This window comes from Lepisosteus oculatus, chromosome 22 (genome assembly GCF_040954835.1).
Source record: "Lepisosteus oculatus isolate fLepOcu1 chromosome 22, fLepOcu1.hap2, whole genome shotgun sequence".
NCBI classification, from domain to species: Eukaryota; Metazoa; Chordata; class Actinopteri; order Semionotiformes; family Lepisosteidae; genus Lepisosteus; species Lepisosteus oculatus.
The window spans coordinates 4,052,105-4,075,471 of record NC_090717.1 but is presented as its reverse complement, the minus strand read 5'-3'; the positions used below and the strand labels follow the sequence as shown (position 1 = coordinate 4,075,471).

The following is a 23,367-nucleotide window of genomic DNA, read 5'->3' as shown; positions in this document are numbered from 1 at the left end:
GAGACTTTAGATTTTGGGGATTTTGCTAATTTAGCCCAGGCATTTTCTTTGAACTAAGGCATAATGAAAAATATAGGAATCATGCTCTCAGATTAATACAGCACATACTTACAGTAAGTATGGATAAGCTTTTATGCGGCACATGTGGATACTTTGTTCAGGAGCCATTATTATTGGTTCTTAATTTCTTACTTGAAGGATACATCTGTGTGGTCTTATTTACATGCTGTTCACTGTGACTGTAGATTGCTCATGTATGCGGTCATCCTCTCAACACCTTAAGTTTAGTCTTGTTATATTATACATCTCTAGGTTGGAAATAAGAGTAAAAAGTATATTTATATGCTGAAGTATAGATCTGATGCAATCTAGTCCTACCAATGAGTCAGTGTTTTTCGTGTCTGCCATTCCCTATAGCCTATCTCCCAGGTGATTTGATGTGATTTGTGGAGAAATTAAGGGTAATTAGCACCGGGACAAAGAGGAGAGGGTGGTCAGAGACAAGGGTTACAGTTTAGATGTCCCTCTAGGCTCCGACTGGAATGTACATGAGGACCTGAAAAGTTTTTCTTTCTATGATATGTTTTTATTTTTTAAAATAAGAGCCGTATTTCATTTCAGATTTGTTACGTGGGCCAGTTATTTTGTTTTTTTTTTTGCTTTAATGTCCATGCTTTGTGGTGCCTTGCTTTTAAAATCCATGTTTGATGAGAGAAGCAGAGGAGCCTAATTGTCGGGTGCATGCAAATCAATAGCAAAAAAAAATTGGTTTAAAATTTCATAGCCCTGGCCACCTCCGCACCTCTACGTCACCACTTCAGTTAGAGCAGAAGCACGAGGGTTCAGAGGTACTGTGAACAGTTTTGAGGACTTTTGTTATTTTCAGAAAGACACGTAATTGTTGCAGTAATTCAGGCTTCCACAGGATGTACCTTGAATAGCAGCTGACATACTGTACATCACACACTATAAACTCAGGCAAAATTGAATTATTGTTTGCCTTGCATATTTCACAGCATTTGACACTGTATTTAAGCCTTCATTGTTTTCCAATTTAATGTTTTCATGTTTAGCATTCATCTGGTCTGGTTCTTAGTAATACAGGCTAGCCCTGTATTACTCAGTGAAACATTGCAGCAAACGGGCTCATCTTCTATTTTTGTCTACCTGTTGTAGATGCACCCTTTGGGACTATGTAACAATAACGATGAAGAGGACCTCTATGAATATGGCTGGGTTGGTGTCGTCAAGCTTGAACAGCCAGAGTTAGATCCAAGCTGTCTAACAGTACTGGGAAAGGTAAGTAGATATTTTCAAAGCTGATCTAAATAAATGTACAGTATGCATTTGCTTTGGGTAATTGTCCAACTCTAGTAAATGTTGAAGATGCTTGTATGCATATAAAGGATGTGTTTTGTATGTGAAGGGTTTTTAATTTCTGTCTGGGGTTAATGTATAAACTTCAAAACAGAAGAGGGAGAATGAGGTGTAAGAGATGATAGAAGGAAAGTATGATTTAGGAACGCATTAGTGATGTTTGCTGGTGTGAAAAGAGAATGTTAAAAAATTAGAGAAATTAGAGAAATTAGAAAAATGTGTTCTGCTGAGTGGGCTGTCCTATGCACATAATTTCCAATTTTGTGAAACAACCAAGGCTGCATAAAGAAAATGCAACAGAGCAGCTTCTTACAGATGATGGAGTTGCTGTCAGATTGCAGGGCTCAAGCCAGGTTTAGGACAGTGAAGGAATGAGGTTTTTGTCAGTTATTCTAAAGCAGTGTTGCACAAGCGAGGCCGTGCTCTTAAAAGCGTGGTTCCCGGTGTGCCTCAATACACAGCTGGTATCTGCTTAATTAATCTGGAAAAATCAAAGCAGCACAGTTCAGCTTGAAAGGCTGTGTCTGCTTTGGTCACTGGAGTACAGCAGGTGGGCAGGTGAGGCCTGCTTGTTTGTTTTCAGGAAGCAATTCGTTTGAGCAATTGCAGTTTAACCTTCTCGACCTCACTCAGGTTTACAACCTGCAATTTTATTTCTCTTATAGTTCCTAAAATCAGGAACCCAGTTGTGTGGACATGAAAAAGATTAATTGTTTTCTTACCCACTGAGGAGAGAACATTTGAATTCACAAAACAGGCTTAGTTTGCATATTAGTGTGCTTCTGCATCTTGATTAGCTTTACTAATTACATTATACTAATTACTTTAAGTAGCATTTATGGACTCCAGGATTAGAATCAAAGAAATGTGGGTTTAACAGATGCAATGTCCTACTTTAGTAGACATATCAGTGATGATAGTAAGGATTTTTCAGTAATGAGAACACAGGACTTAATAGTCTCACAGTTGTACATCTCTGGGTGTAGAAAGTTAAGGCAACTGAAGTGAAAATGTGTTAATTAATCCTTTCCTGGTTCTTACTACTGTATACATTTTTAGCCTTGATATCCAGGGTCTTCTGACAGCTCTATAAATGCCGTGGCTTCACAAGCCTAACAAACACAGGGCTGTGCTGTTTTTCCTTGTACTTCCTTTGCTCGGAGGCGGGTTCGGCGGCCGGCTGCTGCAAGTCCTTTTGAAAATGATCTTCATTACAACATCAGTAGCCTCATTAGAACGGACAAAACGGCTTCCTTTTTTAGGACAGTGCTATAATTAGAGTGGAATTCATTGTCACATCTTGACAATCCCTGCCTGGGCCCAGCACAGCTGGGGGCCACTTTCCCAGCCACTGTTGCCAGACGCCCTAATCTACCCCTGCCAGTCTTTACACGAAGCTTTGCTTTTCTCGGGCTTGTCCCAATCTGCACTGTAGTGTGGCAGTGGCCCTTGTCTGAACTTTATCTGACACTTTTTAAGGATAAATAGTACTACTGCAGTGTTCTTTAGTCTAGCCCTGCCCTCACAGTACAGACGGACACATCAGTGGGGGAAGAGTGCATTGAAGCAGCAGTGAAAAATGCACTCTAGCTTTTCACTTATTTAGTTGGCAGCCAAACCAAAGATCTGTCTCTTCCACTTGGCTGTTGTACTAATGCATGTCATACCTGAACAGAGCATATGAATTATAGAAAAAGTGCTGAGCAAAAGTCTTAAATGTCATAAACACAATCAAGTTGCAGTATATGTATGTTACAGCATTAGCAATTTGATCTAAGCCTCCACTAGCCTTCTCTGATATTATAACTGTTTACTTCAACTTTTATGAATACATCTTAGTTTGGGTGAGATGAAAGTAAGCTTGTCATTTCGAGTTCATATTGGTCAAAATCTGAAAGATTTAAGGTAATCTACACGACCAGAGCTAATATGATGGGTTTTGGTCACTAATCCATCAGATTAACCAATGCAATCTATTGGTCAGGTGTTCCTCATCACTAATACCATTTATTCCTCTCTTAGACATCCATAACGATAACAGGCCATTTTTGAACTGCAAAATATATGAGTACTGTTACCTGAAAACAATGGCTAAACATTCAGTAGACGATCTCTACATAGGGAAAGCATTGTGTGAAAAGACACTTGTACAGCAGTGTGTGTGATATAAGATGTGTACAGCATACATGCCTTTGCTGTATGTATGTAACCTGTGTAAAGCATATATATATATACTATAGAAATATACACTATATTAATACACAGTATAATACATAATACTTATGTAATCATTTCCCCTAACATTCTTCTGTGAAATATTAAGAGTTGAACCCAATGTTAACTGTCAACCTTTGAATCTAGTGCTATGGAAGGTGAGTGTTACCAAGAGTTCTGCTCTTTTACAAGACAGGCTTTACTATTGACTTTTGACACTTCTTGCATATTCTCTTTATAACAGCCTTCATGGAGAATGAAATTTGCTGTTCAGCTGTGTTTGTTCTGAATACTGAAACAATACACTTTTATCGCCTTTGTAATTTTTGTTTTAAAAGTTTTTTTCTGGTGTTTATGCGTTTTGTTTCAAACAGCTGACTTGAATGGCAGTGTGTTAGACTGCAGTTGGGCAACAACACTTAATTCTGGCATTGTTACAATGCCGTTAGTTGCTTTTGTAATTTTCCATCTTGATATTCTCGTTTCTTTGCATCGCGCCAGTCCATAAGCTATGTCAGACTGCCTCAAATGGACTGTTTTATCTCAGTAGCTTGCTGCTTGTATCTTTCTAATTACAGTGACAACAGACAAATAGCAGTGAGTCTGTGCCAGTCTGTGGACAGGGGCCGTTTATCTCAATCAGTGTGAGCAGGGGATGGAACCCTGTTAAATTCAGGCTGGCAGATATCAGATGCAATGGCAGCATCAGACCCAGCAACAGAAGGGCTAACTGTCCCCCTACATTTCCCATGTGAATTTGCGGGATTCGCAGGCAGTTGTGTTTAGGACAGCTTTTGGGTTCCTTGCTGTCATCTAAGGCCACCAGAACTCTTCATCAGTCACTATTAATTATAGATCATGTACTTGTCTTCTTTTGAGGTTAAGTGTCCTGTACAATGTGACGCATGTCATGGACAAGTCTGATGATGGGGCAGAGCAAACAGCCGCTCCTTTTCATAGCTAAGTAGCTTTCAGATCAAGATCGGTTTTGGCATAAAGGAGGAGAGGGAGCAGTTAAAAAGGGGGAAATGCCTATTAACAAGGCCTATGGAAATGTGGTTTGCCAATAGACATTGGCACAGGAATAAAATGCTGCTGCCCCTTGCTTCATTGCTTCATTCAAGGTACATTTTGACATGAAAGTTACATTTTTAAAGGCTAGTAACTCTTGCATTGATTAGCAAGTGAGATGTAAAACATTTGGCCTATTCTTCACAGAAGCTGTGTGGGTTCGTCAGTGATGGAAATGGTTCAATTTAAAGTGTCTTCAAAAGGACAAAAATTGCAGACAGCAGAGTGGTAATTCTTAAAGCTCTTTGATGCTTGACGACTGAGTAGCCTGATAAAATCTTCCCAGCACAAAAGATTCACGGCATTCTTTGCTGCTGCTCTAGTCAAATGTCTCCTTCCTTTGCAGCCACATCTGGTTAATCTTCTATAGCGGTTGGAATACAGAAAGTCTTTTTTTTCACAAAGATCATTTGATTGTGATGGCAAAACAGACCTACAGCAGAGCATATCATGAATTCTATGAAATGGTATCAATGGTATAAAAAGGTGTTAATAAAAGTAGTACTTCACACTACATGTCTAGAGAAAGCAGCAGTATAAAAAGATGAAATATTAAGAAAACAGCAGTCAATGTTGCCTACAGATGTGTATGTCAAAATCTTTGTGGGTCGGAGTGTTCTCCTAACTTTTAAGCCCTGCTGTGAAGCAGTTGTATCTTTCAAGTTTACTTTTCCAGGTAAGAATAATCAAAGAACTTTAAGATAAACGAGCTTTTATCAAGTGTTCTACAGGCCTTTGATAAGTTTCTGGCTCTGTTGTATTATTCTGAGTAATAACTCTTGCCTGTTTGGTTCATTGAAAGCAGGAGACTAAACAGTGAAAATCTTTTCACCTGGCACAAAGTAATGTGTTTTCCATCTGAACTGAAAGAGTGAGTGGTTAGAGCTCTGTTTTAATTAAAAAATGTGGGCAGAGATGTTTTGATTTGAGATGTATTTTAGCACTTTGCTGTAATTATGTGGGTGTGCAGTGTGGCTTGTGAACCTATTTTGTATAGTACCTTACCAAGGTGCTGTGAGATGGGTTTTCAAATTATTGCTCAGCATTAATGGCTTTTCCTGCTGAGAACAGCCTACATAATGTGACTGTTTTTCTGAACAACTTCTGGAGTTCAGTGTTCTGGAGTGCAGTTAAAATGTTTTTTTTGGAGGAAGGATTTTTCATTAGGAGCTGATTTAAAAAATGTATGCATGCACTGGTTTCAGTGATATGCTCTTATCAAGTAATAAGTGGACCTCGAATGTTGATTTGTTTATTGATTTGTAGCTGCATTTGTGTGTATATATGCTTGAATTAACTGGAACACATTACAAATGCAAGGACATAGTCAATTCAGAATTGTTGAGGCAATAGATCATTTCCCAGATGCTGAGTGGGCTTCATCTGTGTTGTGCTTTGTGAATTGATATGGCCATTCAGTGTGTATACAGTAGATAGGTCTGAACTTTCACATTAACAACCTTGTAATTGTTTTCATTTTAGTAGTGGTCTGTCAGAATTTACAATTAGTTAATTTAAAATGACCAACTCTATTAAATCAAAGTGCATTTGAATGTCATTAAAGTATGACATTTAAGTAGGACCTTTTCATATTGTTGGTGAAGTAAAATTAAACACTCAAGACTGCGTGACTTTTATATGGGAGATTTTCTATGTTCATTAGTGACAAGCGTATTGTTAAGCTGAATCCTTGCGGCATTTGGCTTCTCTCTTATAAAGCCTTCAAAAGCACATTGGTGTGCAAGAATGGGTATCATCAAAGAGTGGTGCAGTCTTCAAAGCATTTCTGAAATTTGAATGAAAGACTTCACATGTCACGATCTGTGTTCTTTATTCTTTCTTTGTAACATGCATCTTGTTAGAGGTTTTCTCAGTTTTTAAGAGTTGGTCACACATAAACAGCCAACTTTGTGAATAAGGATACTGCAGATGTTTTCATAGGCTGGGAGAGAGTTGCGTTTGTAGAAAAAATGTCTGCATGATGGAAGCCTCCTCTTCTCTTACCTGTCTTTACCAAACCGAGCCCTGCTAAAAGAACCCTTCACAAATCTCTTGGCTCCCCGACTCTGCAATTAACCAGAGTAAGCTTTTTGAGTCTAATCTTTTTCTCGATCCGTCATATAAACGTGATATCATGACAACATGACTCTTTTAATGATTTCTTATGGTTGCCAAATACCATTTTTATAAGACCTAAAATTGTTTTACAAAACTATCATGTTGAGGCAATGGAAAAGAATGTGTTCTTAAGGACTTTGCAGTACAAAAGCGGTAGGTCAAGATTGTGTTTTTGTTTTCCTTTTACCTTTCACATTTCCACTGCTTTTGTGGTTCAGTTAATATTGCAGCTTGCAGTGCAGAAAACTGTTTGTGTCCCAGTTTGTTTTGTGAAGTATTGTTTACAAATCTCATGTCCCAGGCAGATTTTTCATCATTGGTCAGACTGGATTTCAGTTAGAAGATAATTCTGACACCTGGACCATTGATCAAGGCTAGCTTTGTTTACAAGAGGATTTTGCCTTCTAATCAATGGAAACTCTCCATCAACTGCTTATTTGTAATTTGTGATTGCAAGGAAGGTCTAAGCTAAAAAACATCAGCATAGTTTTTCTGAGACTATGAAGACTAGGATGAAGATTAAGACATTTGTCACCAGTTTCAGTGCAATAACTGCCTCTGGATTTTAGTGCTTAGGTGAAGAGTGATTATGGAATAGAAAACACTGTTTTATTTTGTAGCACACGCAGCACACACAGCTAGCAGCCACTCACAACTCAGAACTGGCAACACACTGAAGCTAAGCATGTGTGAGCCTGGCCAGTACCTGGATGGGAGACTCCTAGGAAAAACTGTTTCTGCTGGAAGAGGTGTTAGTGGGGCCAGCAGGGGGAGCTCACCCTGTGGTCTATGTGGGTCCTAATGCCCCAATATAGTAATGGGGACACTATACTATAAAAAGACCCCATCCTTCAGATGAGATGAAAAACCGAGGTCCTGACTCTCTGTGGTTATTAAAAATCCCAGGGCGTTCCTTTTGACACTGTATTTAGACAGCAGAATGATAGGCCAATTAACCTACTTTTTCATATTGGTTCTTTGGTTATTTGGTGGTTTTCATATTTGCTTATGAGTGTCCCTGCTATTTGCGCATACCTGGTACTGACAGTGATTAGTGCTGCCCTGTTTTTCCTTCTTCAATGTAAATGATTTACATGTCCTGTGTCATATTCCGCTTAAGAGCACATGTCATCCAGTCCTGTTTGTCATGTAGCAAGGGAGGCTTCGATTCTTTACCAGTCAATACTAAATCGTTTACTCCCAGATGCCTAACCTTCCATTTTACAAATCAAGCTTTTAAGAATGCAAGAAAACGTCACAAATGTTCGCTAATTAGTAGCAGATTGATCTGAGGATCTCATCTAGCTGTTTCTTGAAGGAAGCCACAGCACTGTTCTTCCACAACAAGACTGGGTACCCTGTTCCTCCATAATTCCTCTACTCTTTGGGTAAAGAACTTCTTGCTGTTCTCAGATTTAAGTGCACTTCCACAAAGTTACAAGTGTTTCAGTGTTAATTGTATAAAGTCCCATAAAGTCCATTGGTTGACTTTCCCAGTGCCTTTGATGATTTTGAATAGCTTGGACCGCACGATCTACAAAATTGAACAGTTTACTGACTTTCCGAGAACATAGATCATTGATATAAATTACATAGAGCAATAATCCTAATACACTCCTTGAATAACTTACTCCGTGGTGCTTATTGCATGAATAACGTTTTCTGTGGTACTCCATGAATAACTTAATCCCAGTTTCAGTACTCACACATTATTTGTACTACTTCTTTGTTGAGTACAGTTCTCATATAGATGATCCTCTAGTTCTAATAAGTTCAGTTTATTTGCTTAAATGCTTAAGTGTCCCCATAGCCTTACATGTAATAAAATATTTTAGTTTGTTTGCTTAATTTATTTGAGGTTTAATGCTTCCCTCTTCAAAACACTTTTGTGTAGCCTGAGGTAAATGGAAAATGTTATATTTAAATAAATGAAGCGGCTTGGATCTTGCTGGCAAGAATAGGAGCCCTAGGATTTTTTTTCTCTCCCCACTCATCTTAAAACTTCTTTAACGTGGTTTGGTCTACAGAGGGGAATAGAGTGACCCCACAATTTATTGATCTGATGAACTTTGAATAGGTTGATAGGCTGCTCCAACAATCTGGGAAGGAGAAGGATGGGGAACATGCCTCCTGGCCTTTTTTTCCCTCATTTGTTTTTGCCTCAACTTGCCGATATTATCTCACTGGATTTTCCTAGCAGGGTGTCGAATGTTTTCTTGCTAGGCAGAGCCTCTCCCAGTAGGCCGTGTTTTATCTACATGGCCCCTGTGTATGAAATCATGGGTTCACAGGCTGGGAACCCACTGAGTCTGTTGCCATGGTCACTGGGAAGCTCCTAATGTCATGTGGCTCAAAGTGAGCCGTCCCCCTAGTAGAATTACTCAGCTTTGAATAGAAAGCACAATGAGTATTATTATACTCTGCCACTCGGGCCTCTATAAAAAAAGAAACAGAAGAAGAAACCATGGGGACTTGAGACGCAAAAGAGAAAAAAGAAAAAGAGGGGGGAAAATGGAAGTTAAGGAGCGCAGAGCACTGCTGCTGTGGTAGGACTTAAATCTTTAATCGGGCTGTGCCAATACGCGTCTAAATTGTCGGTTTACAGGGTGAACTCTTAAACTCTGAGCTTTTCCCTCACTTTGTTCTGTGAACTTCAAAAGGAGTGCACAGTCTTCAGGAGTAGCTTAGATCAGCTGTGGGAAGCTTGCTGGTAAAAATATTTTAAGAAGCGGCGTGTTGAATAGCTGTGCACATTAGGAAGGGGAGAGGAGCTTGGATGAGCCGGGCAGGTTGGGATGGGCATAAATTAAAGAGAGAGGGAGGTGGTGCAGGGGGTGTTAATCAATCTTTACTGGCTGCTTTCACCACAAGCCAGAGCTTTGTGTCCCTCTCGGATTCCTTGCTGTGCAACCCTGCTGTGCTGGGTCTTACCCACATTCATCGGAGGGCTTGGGCTGTGCAAGTCCTCTTCATAAGGAGTCCTCTGGGGAAGGTGGCCTGTGATTTAAGCCTTTCATTGTGATGCAGAGGGGGTGTGCTGGCCAGCTGTGACCTGAGAGGTTGAGCTAATGGAGGGAGAGGCAAGAACTTTGGAAAATAAGACACAAGCACACCTGGAAAGGGAGAAGCACTGAGCTTTCTTTATTCATGGTCGCACTGTTCATGGACTAAATTAGATTGGGCTATTGTCTTCCTGTCAGAGGAATATATCGATATCTCACTGAAGTGGAGCCTGAAATGAGTGTCAAATTTATAAGCCACAGGAAATCTTAAATAATTCTTATCTTGCATCCTTTTATAGTAGGTTTATTAGATTTTTTGTGACTTGTTCTTTTCTGTCATTGGAATTGGCAGAGGCTAGTGAATGGGGAAAAAAAATGCCAATGGATTCAAAGAAGCGTTAATGTTGGCTTTCCCTCATTGCCATGTATAATTAGAAGCCAAAGTCAATCTTGGAGAACCCATACAGAATAAGGCTATTAGTGCACATATGCAAACAAAGGGAATATGAGCTATTAGACTGTCATGCAAGCTGTTAGGAGATGACCTCTGAAGAGACTTTTAATCAATATTGTCCTCTCCCAAGATCATTTGAGGACGACTTGCTGGGCCAAGGTGACACAACCACTCCCTCCTCCTCCCATCCTATTGGAATCTGGCCATATTCAGCCTGTTCTCATGCCACACAACACTAGCAGTGCTTCTGCTTCATCCCAAGGCAATTTACAGTTCAGCTTCGGCTGGCAATTATTTTGAACAGTGCACGGCACAGTTCACTTTAGGTCACATCTGGCTCCAGGCGGCTGCACTTGCTTTCTCAACCTGCTGATTCCTTGCGGAAATGTTTCTTGTTGCTGTAATAAATTCCTTGGAGAAGGTGAGGAGCGCTACTGTGTTGCATTATACTGTGAGCACCCTTCTGTGCAGCGCTCCATATCAAAGCAAAGCATTGTATTTAGGGGCAGGGTGTGGCATGATTAAATAAAGAAGAAAAAAAGAGGAACAACACAAAAGCACAGGATACCACATTGGAAAATCAACTTTATTATGCACAGGGTTATCTGACTGATATAGGTGACCTCGGACTCACGCCCATTTCTTCCTTATATTGACAGCCGTGTGGCCCCTTTCCAAACTCCTCAATGTAGTCCTATCGGGTTGTGCATTACGATTTTCATTTACCTGGCTGGGAAAGCACCGTATTGTAATTATTTTTTGTGCTCTAATTGGAAGGCAAAACCAACAGTTCCTAGCTCAACTAGTTTTCCCACTTGAATGCAGATCTTTGCTTTTGATATATACCTTTAATATGCAAACCGCTTGTTACGTCTGTTACTTTTTAATTAGAAAACGCACTTGTCTCTTCTTTAATCTTGAGATAATGCAGCAGGGGAAGTTGTTTCTTGTGAGCTTGATTATAGAATACACAAAACGCAGGAAGTCTAATAGATTGTTTTTTTTTAACACAAGTGATGGTGGAGATCAGAGGTATAATTGAGCTTTGGATGGGGCTGTCTTTCTGACACAGTTGAAAAGTATAAATGCAGCTCACGGGTATCTGAGCATGTAAACACTCCAATGCCAGTTGTGCAAAGCTGAGCTGCAGTTTCTTCATTAAACGTCTGTCCAAACCCAGTGGAGGAGATTGCACCCCTACTTCAGTGCTCCGTGCTCATTTCATTTTGCACTTCAGTGCTCATTTTTATTTCTCAGGAATTATGAAATTATGAAAAGAGAATTAAGAAATTGTGAAAAATGGGGGAATAAGGGAGGGGAAGTTGAAAGAAGTAGGCGGCCTATGGAACCTAAACCTTTTTTTTCTCCAGCGCGTCTTAGAAAAATAAAAAAGGAGTGTCTTTTGTTACTGCTTCTTTTCTGCATTCATCAATTAAACTCATTAAATCTTCATCCATTCCCCAAAGCAATTAGCTCTCCCTCTTCAGAAGGTAAACCAGATGTAAGTTGTTCCCCAGAATTAGGATTTTGGCACTCCTAACTTTGGACATGTATCGACAAAGAAATAAAAATGTGAACTTTATTCCACTCACCCAAGGCAGCAGAAATTGATCATTTCCAACAGCCAATGGTGAGGTGTTTTCTGTACATATTGGATCAAAAACTAGGATTAGGATTGAAGGATGCAAATATGTCAGAAAGGGATTCTTACTTTGAAATATTTAAACTCTGTGAGAGCGGAGTGTCTACTGCAAATAGACTTGTTTTTCTAATGCCCCCCTCTGAATTTTTATTTTTCGATTTGCTACTTAGGGGTTAAAAATCTCCCAGAGAAAGAGGGCTCTAAAGTTCTGAAGACAGTGTGCTGGCCTGCTGCTGTGTTTGCCCAGAGAGAACACTTTTTTCCCAAAAGCGGATACCATTACAAAGGAAGATGGAACCTCTTTTATGCAAGCAGAGACACAGTCCCTCTGGCAGCTCAAAGGGAAAAGATTAGGAGAAGAAGAAGGCATAGTGTATCCCCCTTTAATTAGGGTCTTCAAATTGCCTGCCATAATTCCACAACCTGCACATCTCTTTCTTCCTCCTTATAAATTACATTATCTTATATGGTGTTTAACATGGTTATGGTTCTTGGTGCACTAGAAGATTCCTTTCTACCAGATGTAGCTGCAACGTGGTGGCACAGCAGGCTACAGTATTCTATAGTATTCTCTGTATCTACGTGAGGGATGCTGTACTGTGCAAATGCAAAGTTCATTCATATGCTTATTTTGTTGAATTTCTTTCTTTTTAGTGTGGCAAGTTGGCCTGCTTTGCTGTCTGACCACAAACCATAAAGGGCTTTGTTATTTTTTTGCTTAGTTCCACACTGAAGGGATTTTTTTTTGTATGTTTAAATTAAAAACAAGAGAAAAACCACATGTACGGTATTATCCCACATACCATAATTCTTTTGTCACAGCATCACACCTTTATGATGTTGCAAAATTACTAGTCTGACTGTTTTGTTGCAATTCTGGGAAACATCATTTTATCAGTGGTAGATAATGACCGACTCTTTAAAATTGTGATTTGCAGCAATCAACAGATTTGCAGAATCCCTGAAGATGCTGAGGAATAATTAAAGAGCTGGCCCATTTACTAAAATGATGTTGGACAGTGCTAGTTCTGTATTTAAACCGCAAGTTAACAGAGCTTTCATCTTTTTGACATCTTAGTTGTAGATCTTAATGAATAGTGTATGTAAGCTCTTCAAGATTTTTGGCTTGAATTTTAAAGAAATACCCACAGTTTCCCCGTTTTTGTTTCTGCCCAATCAAAAATGCATTTTAAAGATGCTTATTTTTTTCCCATCCAGCTCTTTAAATTGAAATCTTTTTTAAAACTGATCAGTTAATTGAGAGAAAATTCTCCATTACCACACTGACCTGGAGAGTATCTTTTTATACAGCTAACATACATTTGCTCAAGGGTAATGACTGTGCTTCAAGCAGGATTTGATCCAATAGTCTCGAGACCTGACCTTCACAATGTACCGTATATATAAATCAGAAAAGAGAAAGCATAGAAAGTCACCCTGATCTAAGCTGTATAATACATGATGAATTGTTTTGTAATTTTAACTCTTAAACCTGTGTATATTTTAGAAATCATAAGATTTTTTGCCCTTTTAGGTTTGATATTTTTTTACTTAGTCAATAGCCGCACGGCTCTTCATAGCAGATGAAAGCCCAGCTTGATGTGATAAAACCATAACTCCAACTTTTTGGGGGGGTATTTTTATAATTTGAATAAAATTGTGCTTTTAAATGTTTCTGCTTTGAAAAAGAAACATTCTGAGCTGAAAAAGTCTAAATGAAACTGAAAAGAAACTTTTTTCTTCTCCTTTGTCATAGCAAGAATGACATTTTCAGGATTTCAGGACTTCTGTAGTTTTACCACTTTTTATGTGTGTTTAAGTTTAAAAGGGGGAACTTTTTTAGGTAGGGGAGCACAGAATGCCCTCTACCTAAATGAAAATAAACTTAGGAAAGGGCAGTTTGGATCCTTTTTGTACACAGCACTACATTCTACAGATACGAGTGTTGGGAGTCAGCACCATCAAAAAAAAAACAAGAGGAAATTTAATTAGCAGCTGTCCATTACCGGCTGTTGAGCTTCCATCATGTTGCACCAATTACAAGCTTTCAGACTCTGCCCTGCTTGATTAGCAGTTGTTTTGGAATTTTGTTTGGGGGTTGAAGGGAAAGTGGAGTTTCAGGAGGAGGGGTTGGTTTCCAGGCCTCGGTTGTTTTGTTTTAACTTGAGCAAGAAAACCGTGCCTTCTGTCCTCTCAGACTACAGTTGTACATGCAGTGATCTAGAAAACACTGAAACCAGCCTCCTGTATGTGAATAATTTAAAGAACTCAAGGCTTTGCTTCCAGTGTAGCAATTCATGCATGCGAGTTGGAGCTGAACTCTTAACATCAAACAGACAGCCCAGCAGATGTTGTTATGCTGCAGCTTTGAGGCTGGAGTTCTGCCTGTCCATACTCTTCTTCCCTCTGAACGACATTCTGAATTGGTGACCTATTACTCCAAATTCCATCTTCCACTTGGAGCCTGAAGCCTTGGACGCAGCCCCTAAAACTGACCTATAATTGGTGGTATAGACATTAAGTCTTTCATTACCAAGCTCCTCCCCAACCTCACATTTTCTTCTGCTTTCTGTTTTGGCAATGGGTCAATATTTAGAGCAGAGGGGAAATAAAGAGTTGCTTCTCAATTAATTGCAAGACACTGCACTGCACCTGCACTATCTGTATTAATGTTCTCATAATGTAATTTGTCATCTTCCCAGCCACCTTGTTGAGAAGAACTTGACTATAATACAGCATGCAACCCAAAACCTTGTCTTCCCTTTTTATGGTCTACTCTTCTCCATGCCCTGAAGCATTCCTTAACTTTCTTTTTTGGAGCTTAAAACAGATGACTTTAGTTCCTTACAAGGCAACAATGCAACATCAGCAACAACAAAATGTTAAAGTGCCAAATTCCTTTCTGAGCCTTGGAACTGCATTTGATATTTTTAATATTTCAATAGGAATGAGGAGAAAGTAAAGTTGGAAGAGGTGAACGTTAAGCTTAATTATAATGCCAGAATATAGGGAATCTAAACACTGTTTTAAGATTATTTTTATCTTATTTTAAATACTGTTACAGATTTGTTTTTTCTCCAATTTCCCCTTCTTGCCAAGTAGCACTCACCCATGGCTTTTGGTGGTGCCCCTAGTACAAACAGAGTGAAATTCAAGCGATTATTGTATAATTCTTGATTATGCAACTGCAGCTGAATAGCAACACTGCATTGTGCATTGGGCCTTGGTGGAGATTGTGAGAGCATGCCAGGGTTCGAGGTTGTTTCTGAGCCCTCCCACAGTCAACCATGTGTCCACTGGTACTGCTCAACTGAAGCATACCCATTCCTCTGTCAAACATGTAGGACAAAGTGTCATGCAGTTGCAAATAATTGCTCTGACCTTCCTTATAGTTTTCTTCTTTTCTCCTCTTTAATCTGCGCTGAGGCTGGCAAGGAAGTTGTGCAGAATATTTTCTCATTATGGCTCATGTTGAAAACCACTCTTGCATCAAAGGGGAACAAAATAGACCTTCACCTCTAGTTTGTGATACCACTCTGGAGTTGTCATATAGATATATGAAAAAATAATTTGAAGGAAATATATATATATAACCAAATAATGTTTGTGGCCCATTATTTGCATTTATTATACATTTTGTTGCAACCATAACTGCGTGTGGTCAGTTTGTTCTGAAAATCTTTTAGAGCGTTTGGTGTGGGCCAAGCAATCCAGAGATTATTTAAACATCTGCATGGATTTCAAAATGCCTTTTCTGTTTTCTGTATATAACCTCTTGTAATTCAGTGATACACATTTACACATACTTGCACAAATCATTGGCTATCAGATTTTTTGTCACGTTCAGCTGTTCCTCTATGTGCATATAATGTTTTGGTGAGAGAGGGAGAAAAAGAACTCAAAGGAAAGAACGATCAAAAGGGCCGTCCTCGTGGGACTTGGTAAGGTTTTGTCATACCTTGCTGTAAGAGAAAATCTCACATTTCTAACGGCTCTTGATGTGATGAACAGCCCCATTTCTCAGTAGTTGTCTCAATACATTCTTTCTGCTCCCAGAAGACGGTTCTTTTCGTTCTGAAGGAAGGCTGAGGGAGAAACTTTCTTTAATGAAGGCCTTTGGTTTATTCCTCTGGGGCAGTTCCAAAAGACTGTTTTTTTTTTGCTATGTTCAGAACACTCATGCTGTACAGTGTCTTTCTCCAAGATGAAGGGAAACTGGCAACAAAGCTCTCGATTTTCCTTCTGTGGATAGCTTTGCCAAAATGGCCTGTAGCCCAAGTTGGTATCAGGACTCTGAAATGAGGCACAGCCCTGCAGGGTTAAAACTGCTGAAGCCTGGCCGGAAATTATTGTACATTAATTATGCACTACTTCACTAGGCCACCAACGAGATTGGCACCTTTTTTGGACGGCTCTTGTTGTGTTTTTGGCCAAGAGGATGGGTAAAATTATAAATAACTCCTATAAATGTCAAAAGTTATTACAAAACGAGCGGTAGCATTCTGCTTTTGGAGATGCCTTTTCCACATTGCACTGTCTGTGCTTTTTAAATTTTTAAAATAAGCATGTGCTTGTCTGTTTTCAAGACAGGGGAAAAAAACTACAAAACCGTGGATGTTCAGAATTTACCTGTGTGTGCATTTATGACAAGGGAGGAAAGAATATACCCTTCTGTCTTATTTGCTGGGTGGGGCGGGGAGGGGTGACTTTATACCATAATCAAGTGTTAGTGACACTGCTGCCTCACGGAGATAGTGTTCCTTTCTGCTGTGATACACAGATCAGGGTAAATCATGATCAAACTAGGTCATAGCTTTTGCCTTTTAGAGCTTTTTAAAGAGCCAGTATCCAATTTTTCTTCAAAGTCTTTATTGTATAAGCAAACCTGAAATTACTTAAGTACTTAGCACCCAGTGCTATAATACAGAAGCTTCATAAATAGTAATGCATGAATGCAATGTGTGGGTTGTAAGGTATGTATCTATTTATGTAGGCAGTTCCTTGGTACTCTGACTGCCTAGATGAGATCCTTTTTTTAAACCAGTTTTTCTTGTGATATGATTTTCTCCCTCAGAGTTGTTATTGATCTGAAAATGGGTAAGAAAAAGTGGATTGCATGCTTATTTCTCAAAGGATACATTTTAATCACTTTTTATTATTAAAAGCGATTATTGTTTATAAAATTCTTTTTTTTTTGTAATGCACAAGGGCTGCAATCATGAGTTGAAGTAATAGTCTGTGTTTGTGTGGTTGCACAACTCATTTCAATATATTGAATATCAAATGTGACATTTGTTTTGTGTTTCACTAGTTTAGGGTAGAATGTATATTAAATGACCTTGTACAGTTTCTCTACTAGTCATTTTTTGTAAACTGCTTACAACATTTCACATAAAAGTCAATTGGTAATGCATTGCTGCTTGTGTATTCAAGAGTGTACATGTGCCTTTGTGAAAAAGTTAATAGCTGTTTATGGGTTTCCATGAACAGTTCACAAACTAATAGGTTGTAGAATGTTCTAGGTTATGTAACAATGCAGTTCAAAGTAATCACTTGTCAATGTGTTTGGCACTCTTGTGATTAATAAAGGTTTGTCTTATCTATAATAGGCCTTATTGTGTCAAATAATTTACCCAGGAGCTAGTATATGTTACTGGTCAACCGGTAACAGTCTCTGAAGCAAAATCAAATAGTGAAAGGGAACATTTAAAAAAAAAACTTTAATCTTATTAAACCCAAGGGCATGCAAAGTCCAGCCTTTGTACCTTCTCTTGCATCACTACGTAAACTCTGAACCTGGCAGAACTTATCCGGTACACATTATATACCATTGGTGAAAAAAGAAGGGCTTTCTTATTTTATAGTCCGCGTAAAGACAAACAAAGCTTGAGGGCTTTTAATGTGGACGTACATCGCTTTTAAATGTATTTCAGCAAAACACACCAAATATATTCCATGCTCTGGTTTTTCCTGATTGTGCAAAGTAATACCAACATTATTAAAACAAAATCTGGAAAGCAGTTACTAATTGTCCCCTGTGAAAACATGCCGTTTTTTTTAAATCTAAATACTTATTCTGTTTGCAAATATAGTTATTACTTCTGCTAGGGAGAATTTATACATCCTCAAGCACTGCGTTTCTGCAGAGTGTTCAATGTAAACAGCTGTAAAGTGCGTAATTTAAATAGGTGGTAATGGTTTAGTCTAAACAAAGTCTTTCTATGTTTCTGAAGGGAATGTCTAGCAAGATGTTTCACATCCAGCCTGATGATGTTTTAATTACCATGTTCTCAATAGCATAGAATGGGGTGTGTGGTGGGGGATTGATTACAGACTTAGGGGTAGCATGTTATGGGAACCCTAATTCTATTAATACTTACTGTATACTGTTCTTGGACTGTTTTGTTCCTCTTTTCCAAGTCTTATTTTTCATGTATTCAATAAGGACTATTTTATTTCAAGTGCAAGAAGAGAGGACAGATGTAAATTATGATTTGTTTGAAAAAAATGTGCTTTTTATCTACGATCCTGGGTTATGATGCCCCCAAAGAATAATTAAACGCCAATAAATTGAAAGGCACAAAGCACCATTTAGAGATTCCTGAAAGAAAAGAGTTAATTACAGGCCTAGAAATTTGGGTTTATTTATATTCAGGGAATGTAAATAATCCCTTGGCACCTTATTTGAAAAAAAAAAGTTTATAGATAACTTAAAACTGAGAGAGAAAAGTATGCCTTTATCTTTTAATAAAATAGAGGAGCCAGGAGGCAACATACAATTACAGTATAATAGTAGAGAGGAACCTTCAGAAGAATGAATTGCCTTAATTACACCAGTGGAGAAAGAGAGTTGGATTTTAAAAGCAGACTTCTCTGACTTTAGATGTTGGTGTGGGGGGGGGAGGTGGTGAAATATCCCATTGTAGTGGGGTGAATAGAATTTGCCATATAGGGCTTCTACCAGATCCCCCTTAACTCCTTTGTGCAGGTGTAGTGCTTTCTGTTCAGTTTAGAAATGCACTCAGCCTGGGCCAGCCACTAACCCCATCTTACCACGCATGATTTTGTTTTTTAAGAAAAGGCGCAGGCTGCGGCCTGATAAGTTTCTGAAAGGAAGATTGTGTCAGTTTTCTTTTCGTGCGTGTGCTTTAAAAAGACTGCACTGGAGAGAGAAAGTGTGTGCGTGCGCAAGGGAGGTTGTGTATGTGCGCGTGTACGTCGCCTTGGTGGTATTCTTGATGGCGAGGGAGGGGGAGTTTCGTGTGTATGTGTGTGTGTGGGGGGGGTGCAGTAAAAGGGGTAAGAAAAAAAAAGTATAATTGTTGAGGGGGCTTGACTTTGCGGTTCAAGCACTTTCATCTCCTGCCAGTAGAATCTGGAAGGTCAGGGCTAACTAAAGCCTGGAGAGCAGATCAGTGATCGGAAAACACGGGATGAATTCTCTTCACACTGAGCTAGCCATTCTAGCTCGGAAGCACTGCTCCCTTCCTCTGGAATTATCACTCCCAACAAGATTTTAAATTCAGCCTGGCCATGATGTTGACTTTGTGTCTGTTTGCTTTTGGTAGTTTCTGCAAATTTCAGAACTTATTAGTAATGGAAATGCTCCAAGCATCGAATTCCTATTGTAAGAATAGGCTAAATGTTTTTTTTTTTATTTTGGGAACTGAATGATATTATATTAAGCGTGGGATTTTTGTGAGCCATCTCTTGCTTTTAGCTGTGCAAATCTTTATGAAGCGATTCAGTATGCACACTGTGTATTCATTTTTCTCCCTTAAACCACATTAGGTGTAAAGAAGCAAAATGTGCTGTTTCTTTGGTTAATGTTTTTACAATTGTTTTTTGGTGTTTAGTTACTGACCAACGAAGTGACGATAAATGTGACATAGTGACGTGTTTGTTAGTATCAGAGTGTAATAGCCGCAGTGGTGTTCTGGTCCTCAACACTCATATGGTAAAGCACTGTTTATGTGTTTGTGTTTTTAGTGTGACTCGGGGAGAAAAATTTGAATTCCTTTATTACGTACAGTCTGCAGGAATGGGACAGAATAGAGGAAGGAAGGAGGAATAAACTTATAAACGCAGAGAGACGACCTGTGCTTAGCTGTTAACTTATTCTTGGTGAGTTTATTAAGATCAGTGCACTTCTCAAAGTTGTGATCGCTCCACTATAAAGTAACTGTTGCAAAAAGATATCTGCTAAAAGTATCTTCTAGGTGAGCAAGTGCTCCAGTTTTTTTTCCCCAGAGTTTCAGAGTTAAAACGCTTGCTGGTGATTATGCTTTATGATGTAATTAACACTTAAGGGGGAAATAGGATGAATCTTTTTGTTCAATTCAGTGGAAAAAGGGATGCTGGATGTTCTGCCAACACATGGACCACGCTAAAATAAGTTATTTCTGTTTTTCTGTTGTTGCTTGCTTTTTAGTGGGGGGTTGCCGTTCTTAATCTTTTACATTTTTAAACCAATTAAAAGCAAATCAGTCCACTATGTAATAAAGCCCCAAAATGAAATGCAGAAAATAAAAGTGCTAAAACCAACATCAGGGTTACAGAAACCATGTGCTTATACTGTACATGTGCACGTATAATTTCTTTCACATTTTGCACGCGGGATTTAGTTTGCTTTGAGTGAGTAGGTGCAGTGAAGATGTGCAATATACAGTACAGTACAAGTAGGCCTCCACGCACCCCAGCCTCCTGACTTTCAGGGGAAAAGGGAAAAAATGTTTTAAAACTGTGGAGAAGTGATGTGTGGCCTACTACGTGCCTCTAGGTGCATTTTTGCTGTCGTCAGGCAAGTCCCTACATTGCAGTGCTGCCTAAATGTGGATTCTTTCTTTCTTTTTTTAAGCTCTTTTTACCAAGGCCTATTAATTATTAACTGGGATCGCAAACATCAAAGGGGCAGAGGCAGACAGTGCTGAATGGACTACAGCTGAGACTGATCTGGGGGGGGGGGCTGGTTCTCCCAGTTTCTTTTTGATCATGAGGTATATAAAATTAAAAAAGAAGACAAACACTTTAACCAGTACTAATAAAAGAAGATAAAGCAATAAAACGTTGCTCAGATATCACAGCTTAAGATCACAGTCTGTTGATTTCTTCTTTTTTGTACTCAGTCTTTAAGGGAACCTTACTTTTTAACCACTTGAGGTTTTTTTGTAACAGCAGTGTGTGTTATGCTACATATTCTTTTTTACATGTCCAATCCGTTTCCCTTCCCATCACGTAAGCCGCTTTGTGGATACTTGCACAGAATTTGCGTTTCAGTTTGCTGAGAGGCCGAAGGAAGAGATGATCTGTGTTTCGTTGAAGGAATGCTTTATTTCCCCCAGAGGGGCGAGCCTTTCACTGGTTTCAAATATAGAAAAAAAAGCAAAGCCATCGTTCTTGCGCCGTATACAACTTCAGTTTGCTTGGGCAGACTTAAATGTCAGAGCCAGAGTTCTATTTTAAAAACTGTGCTCCAGTGCTGTATTTACAAATAAGTGAAATTCCAAAACTGCACATGGGGTCTTTCAATTAAACATTTATTTGAACTTTTTTCATGACAGACCTGCATCTCAATTATTTAGCAGCGTTAAACGATCCCACGTTTGATACGTGGGAGTGCTGAACTGAGCATGTTTCTATTTACATTCTCTACGGAATCTTTAGATCCCCTGTAATTGCCGTCAGTCTTCACGAACTTTGTAGTATGACAGTGATGCTTTTTCAGGTTGGATTATTCAAAAGTTGGTGTGCTCTTGTTCATCGATAAATACTGTAGCAGCATGCGTTTTGCATGCTGTAGGAGGTGAATGACATTGGTATGGCTTGCATACTGTTCAGTTTAAATTAATTCTGTATTTCCGAGTAACACCAGGATAATAAAAATATTTTGAATGAAATATACAGTATTTAACTGAAAGTTAAATCATTAGTTATGTCTTGTTGTCATCATTTGCAATAATGAGTTAAAGTTGATAAGCTCTCGGCTCCTCTTATGATACTTTGAATTCCACATGCTCTACGAACAAAACAGCAGTGGTTTTAGGTGGTGCAGAACATTGGAACATACTTATTAATTGAAAGCTAAATTGGATCTGATGGAGCTCCGAATTTGAAACCATTAGAATTAAAATCTACATGAGATTCGCATCACAACAGTGAGAACCATTGTATTGCTAGTGGTTTAAAGATGGAAGCAGATGCATTAAACAAGAATGTATGCACTCTTCTGTCTGTGTCAAGTGAATCATTCCCTGTGACCTAACAGCAAGTTTATTTAAAACTGTTAGTACAGTCGCTGAAAAGTTTCTATCCACAAATTGCTTCCTCTTTGAACTCTGTAATAATATGAGTCCTGGACTCTTTTGTCTTGTTTTCAGACCACGAACTTCCTTTGGCCAGCAATGAGGTGAGAGCATGTGGAAACAGGCCAGCGCAGACTGGCGTTGTCCGCAGATAGATGGAAATGAGCACAAAATGTGTTCATAGGCTGACATGCACACATTCGTACTTCTTTGTCCTCTCAGCAGGATTAATTAGGTTGATGATGATTCCCTGCATTTGTTCAGCGCTTTTCATCTCGATGGTTCTCAAGGAAGGGAACCCCAATAAAAACCACTACAGAAGTGCAGCATCCGCCTGCCCACCTGGCTGATATATGGCATTCTGCATTCAGCATCCGCTCTGAACAGCAGATGACATGGAGAACTGAGTCGTTTCTTCACCTCTTGAATTAAGGGGCAACTTTATGGAGGCCAGACGGCGCACAACCAGAGAGGAATTTAGCCAGCACACCGGGGTTATTAGCAGACCCTGTATGATGCTCTGTAGAATGCTGTATCTCAGAATGTTTCCTACAGTATTACATAAAAACAGGCCCTGCCTATCTTTAACTCCACCCAAGTGCACTCTGTACTGACATTTAATTTTATATTAAGATTAAATGCAGATTGTTCATCCCTGCAATTTACTGGTTTCATAGCAAACTAAACCAAGAAATTCCCTCAGGGACTGCATACTAACAACTATGTTAAGGATATGGCATAAAAAGCTTTCTCACTTCGAGCTTTAGCTACTGAACTAAATTGCAGGCATTATCTGTCAGTCTATTGATCTGTCTCCATCCATATATATTCATCTGAGAGATACTAGATTATGGACGGAGGTTCTTTAATGAGCATTTTCACGTGCAGTAAATCAGAAATCACTCCTATAGAACTGTGAAATTCTGTCATGCGCAGATAAATGTAAAATGTTTAGGCATCTGTTTGCCGTAACAAATTCATTCCCTGGCACTCTGTTTTGTCCTGTGTCTCAAAGCACTTCTGATTGGGCCGCCCGCATCTATCATCCAAGCGATAACAGAATTAAAGCACATCTCTCCCAGCCACTTTGATCTCACAGCGTTTTTATTAAACTGAGAGTGAGCTGGAATGGAACCAGAAAGCTCAAAACTACAGGGATAAACTTGATCCCAAACATACTGTTCTGGT

The 23,367-nt window shown here is 39.1% G+C and overlaps 1 protein-coding gene across 1 annotated transcript in view; it reads left to right on the top strand.

Annotated features, from left to right (window-relative positions):
• The window catches only part of znrf3 (zinc and ring finger 3), a 78,109-nt gene that overhangs the window by 39,017 nt on the left and 15,725 nt on the right, over positions 1-23,367 (top strand). The window contains exon 2 of the mRNA XM_015366450.2: positions 1,177-1,299. Coding sequence (XP_015221936.2) covers positions 1,177-1,299 — 123 coding nt within the window. The remainder of the gene's footprint in view (positions 1-1,176; positions 1,300-23,367) is intronic.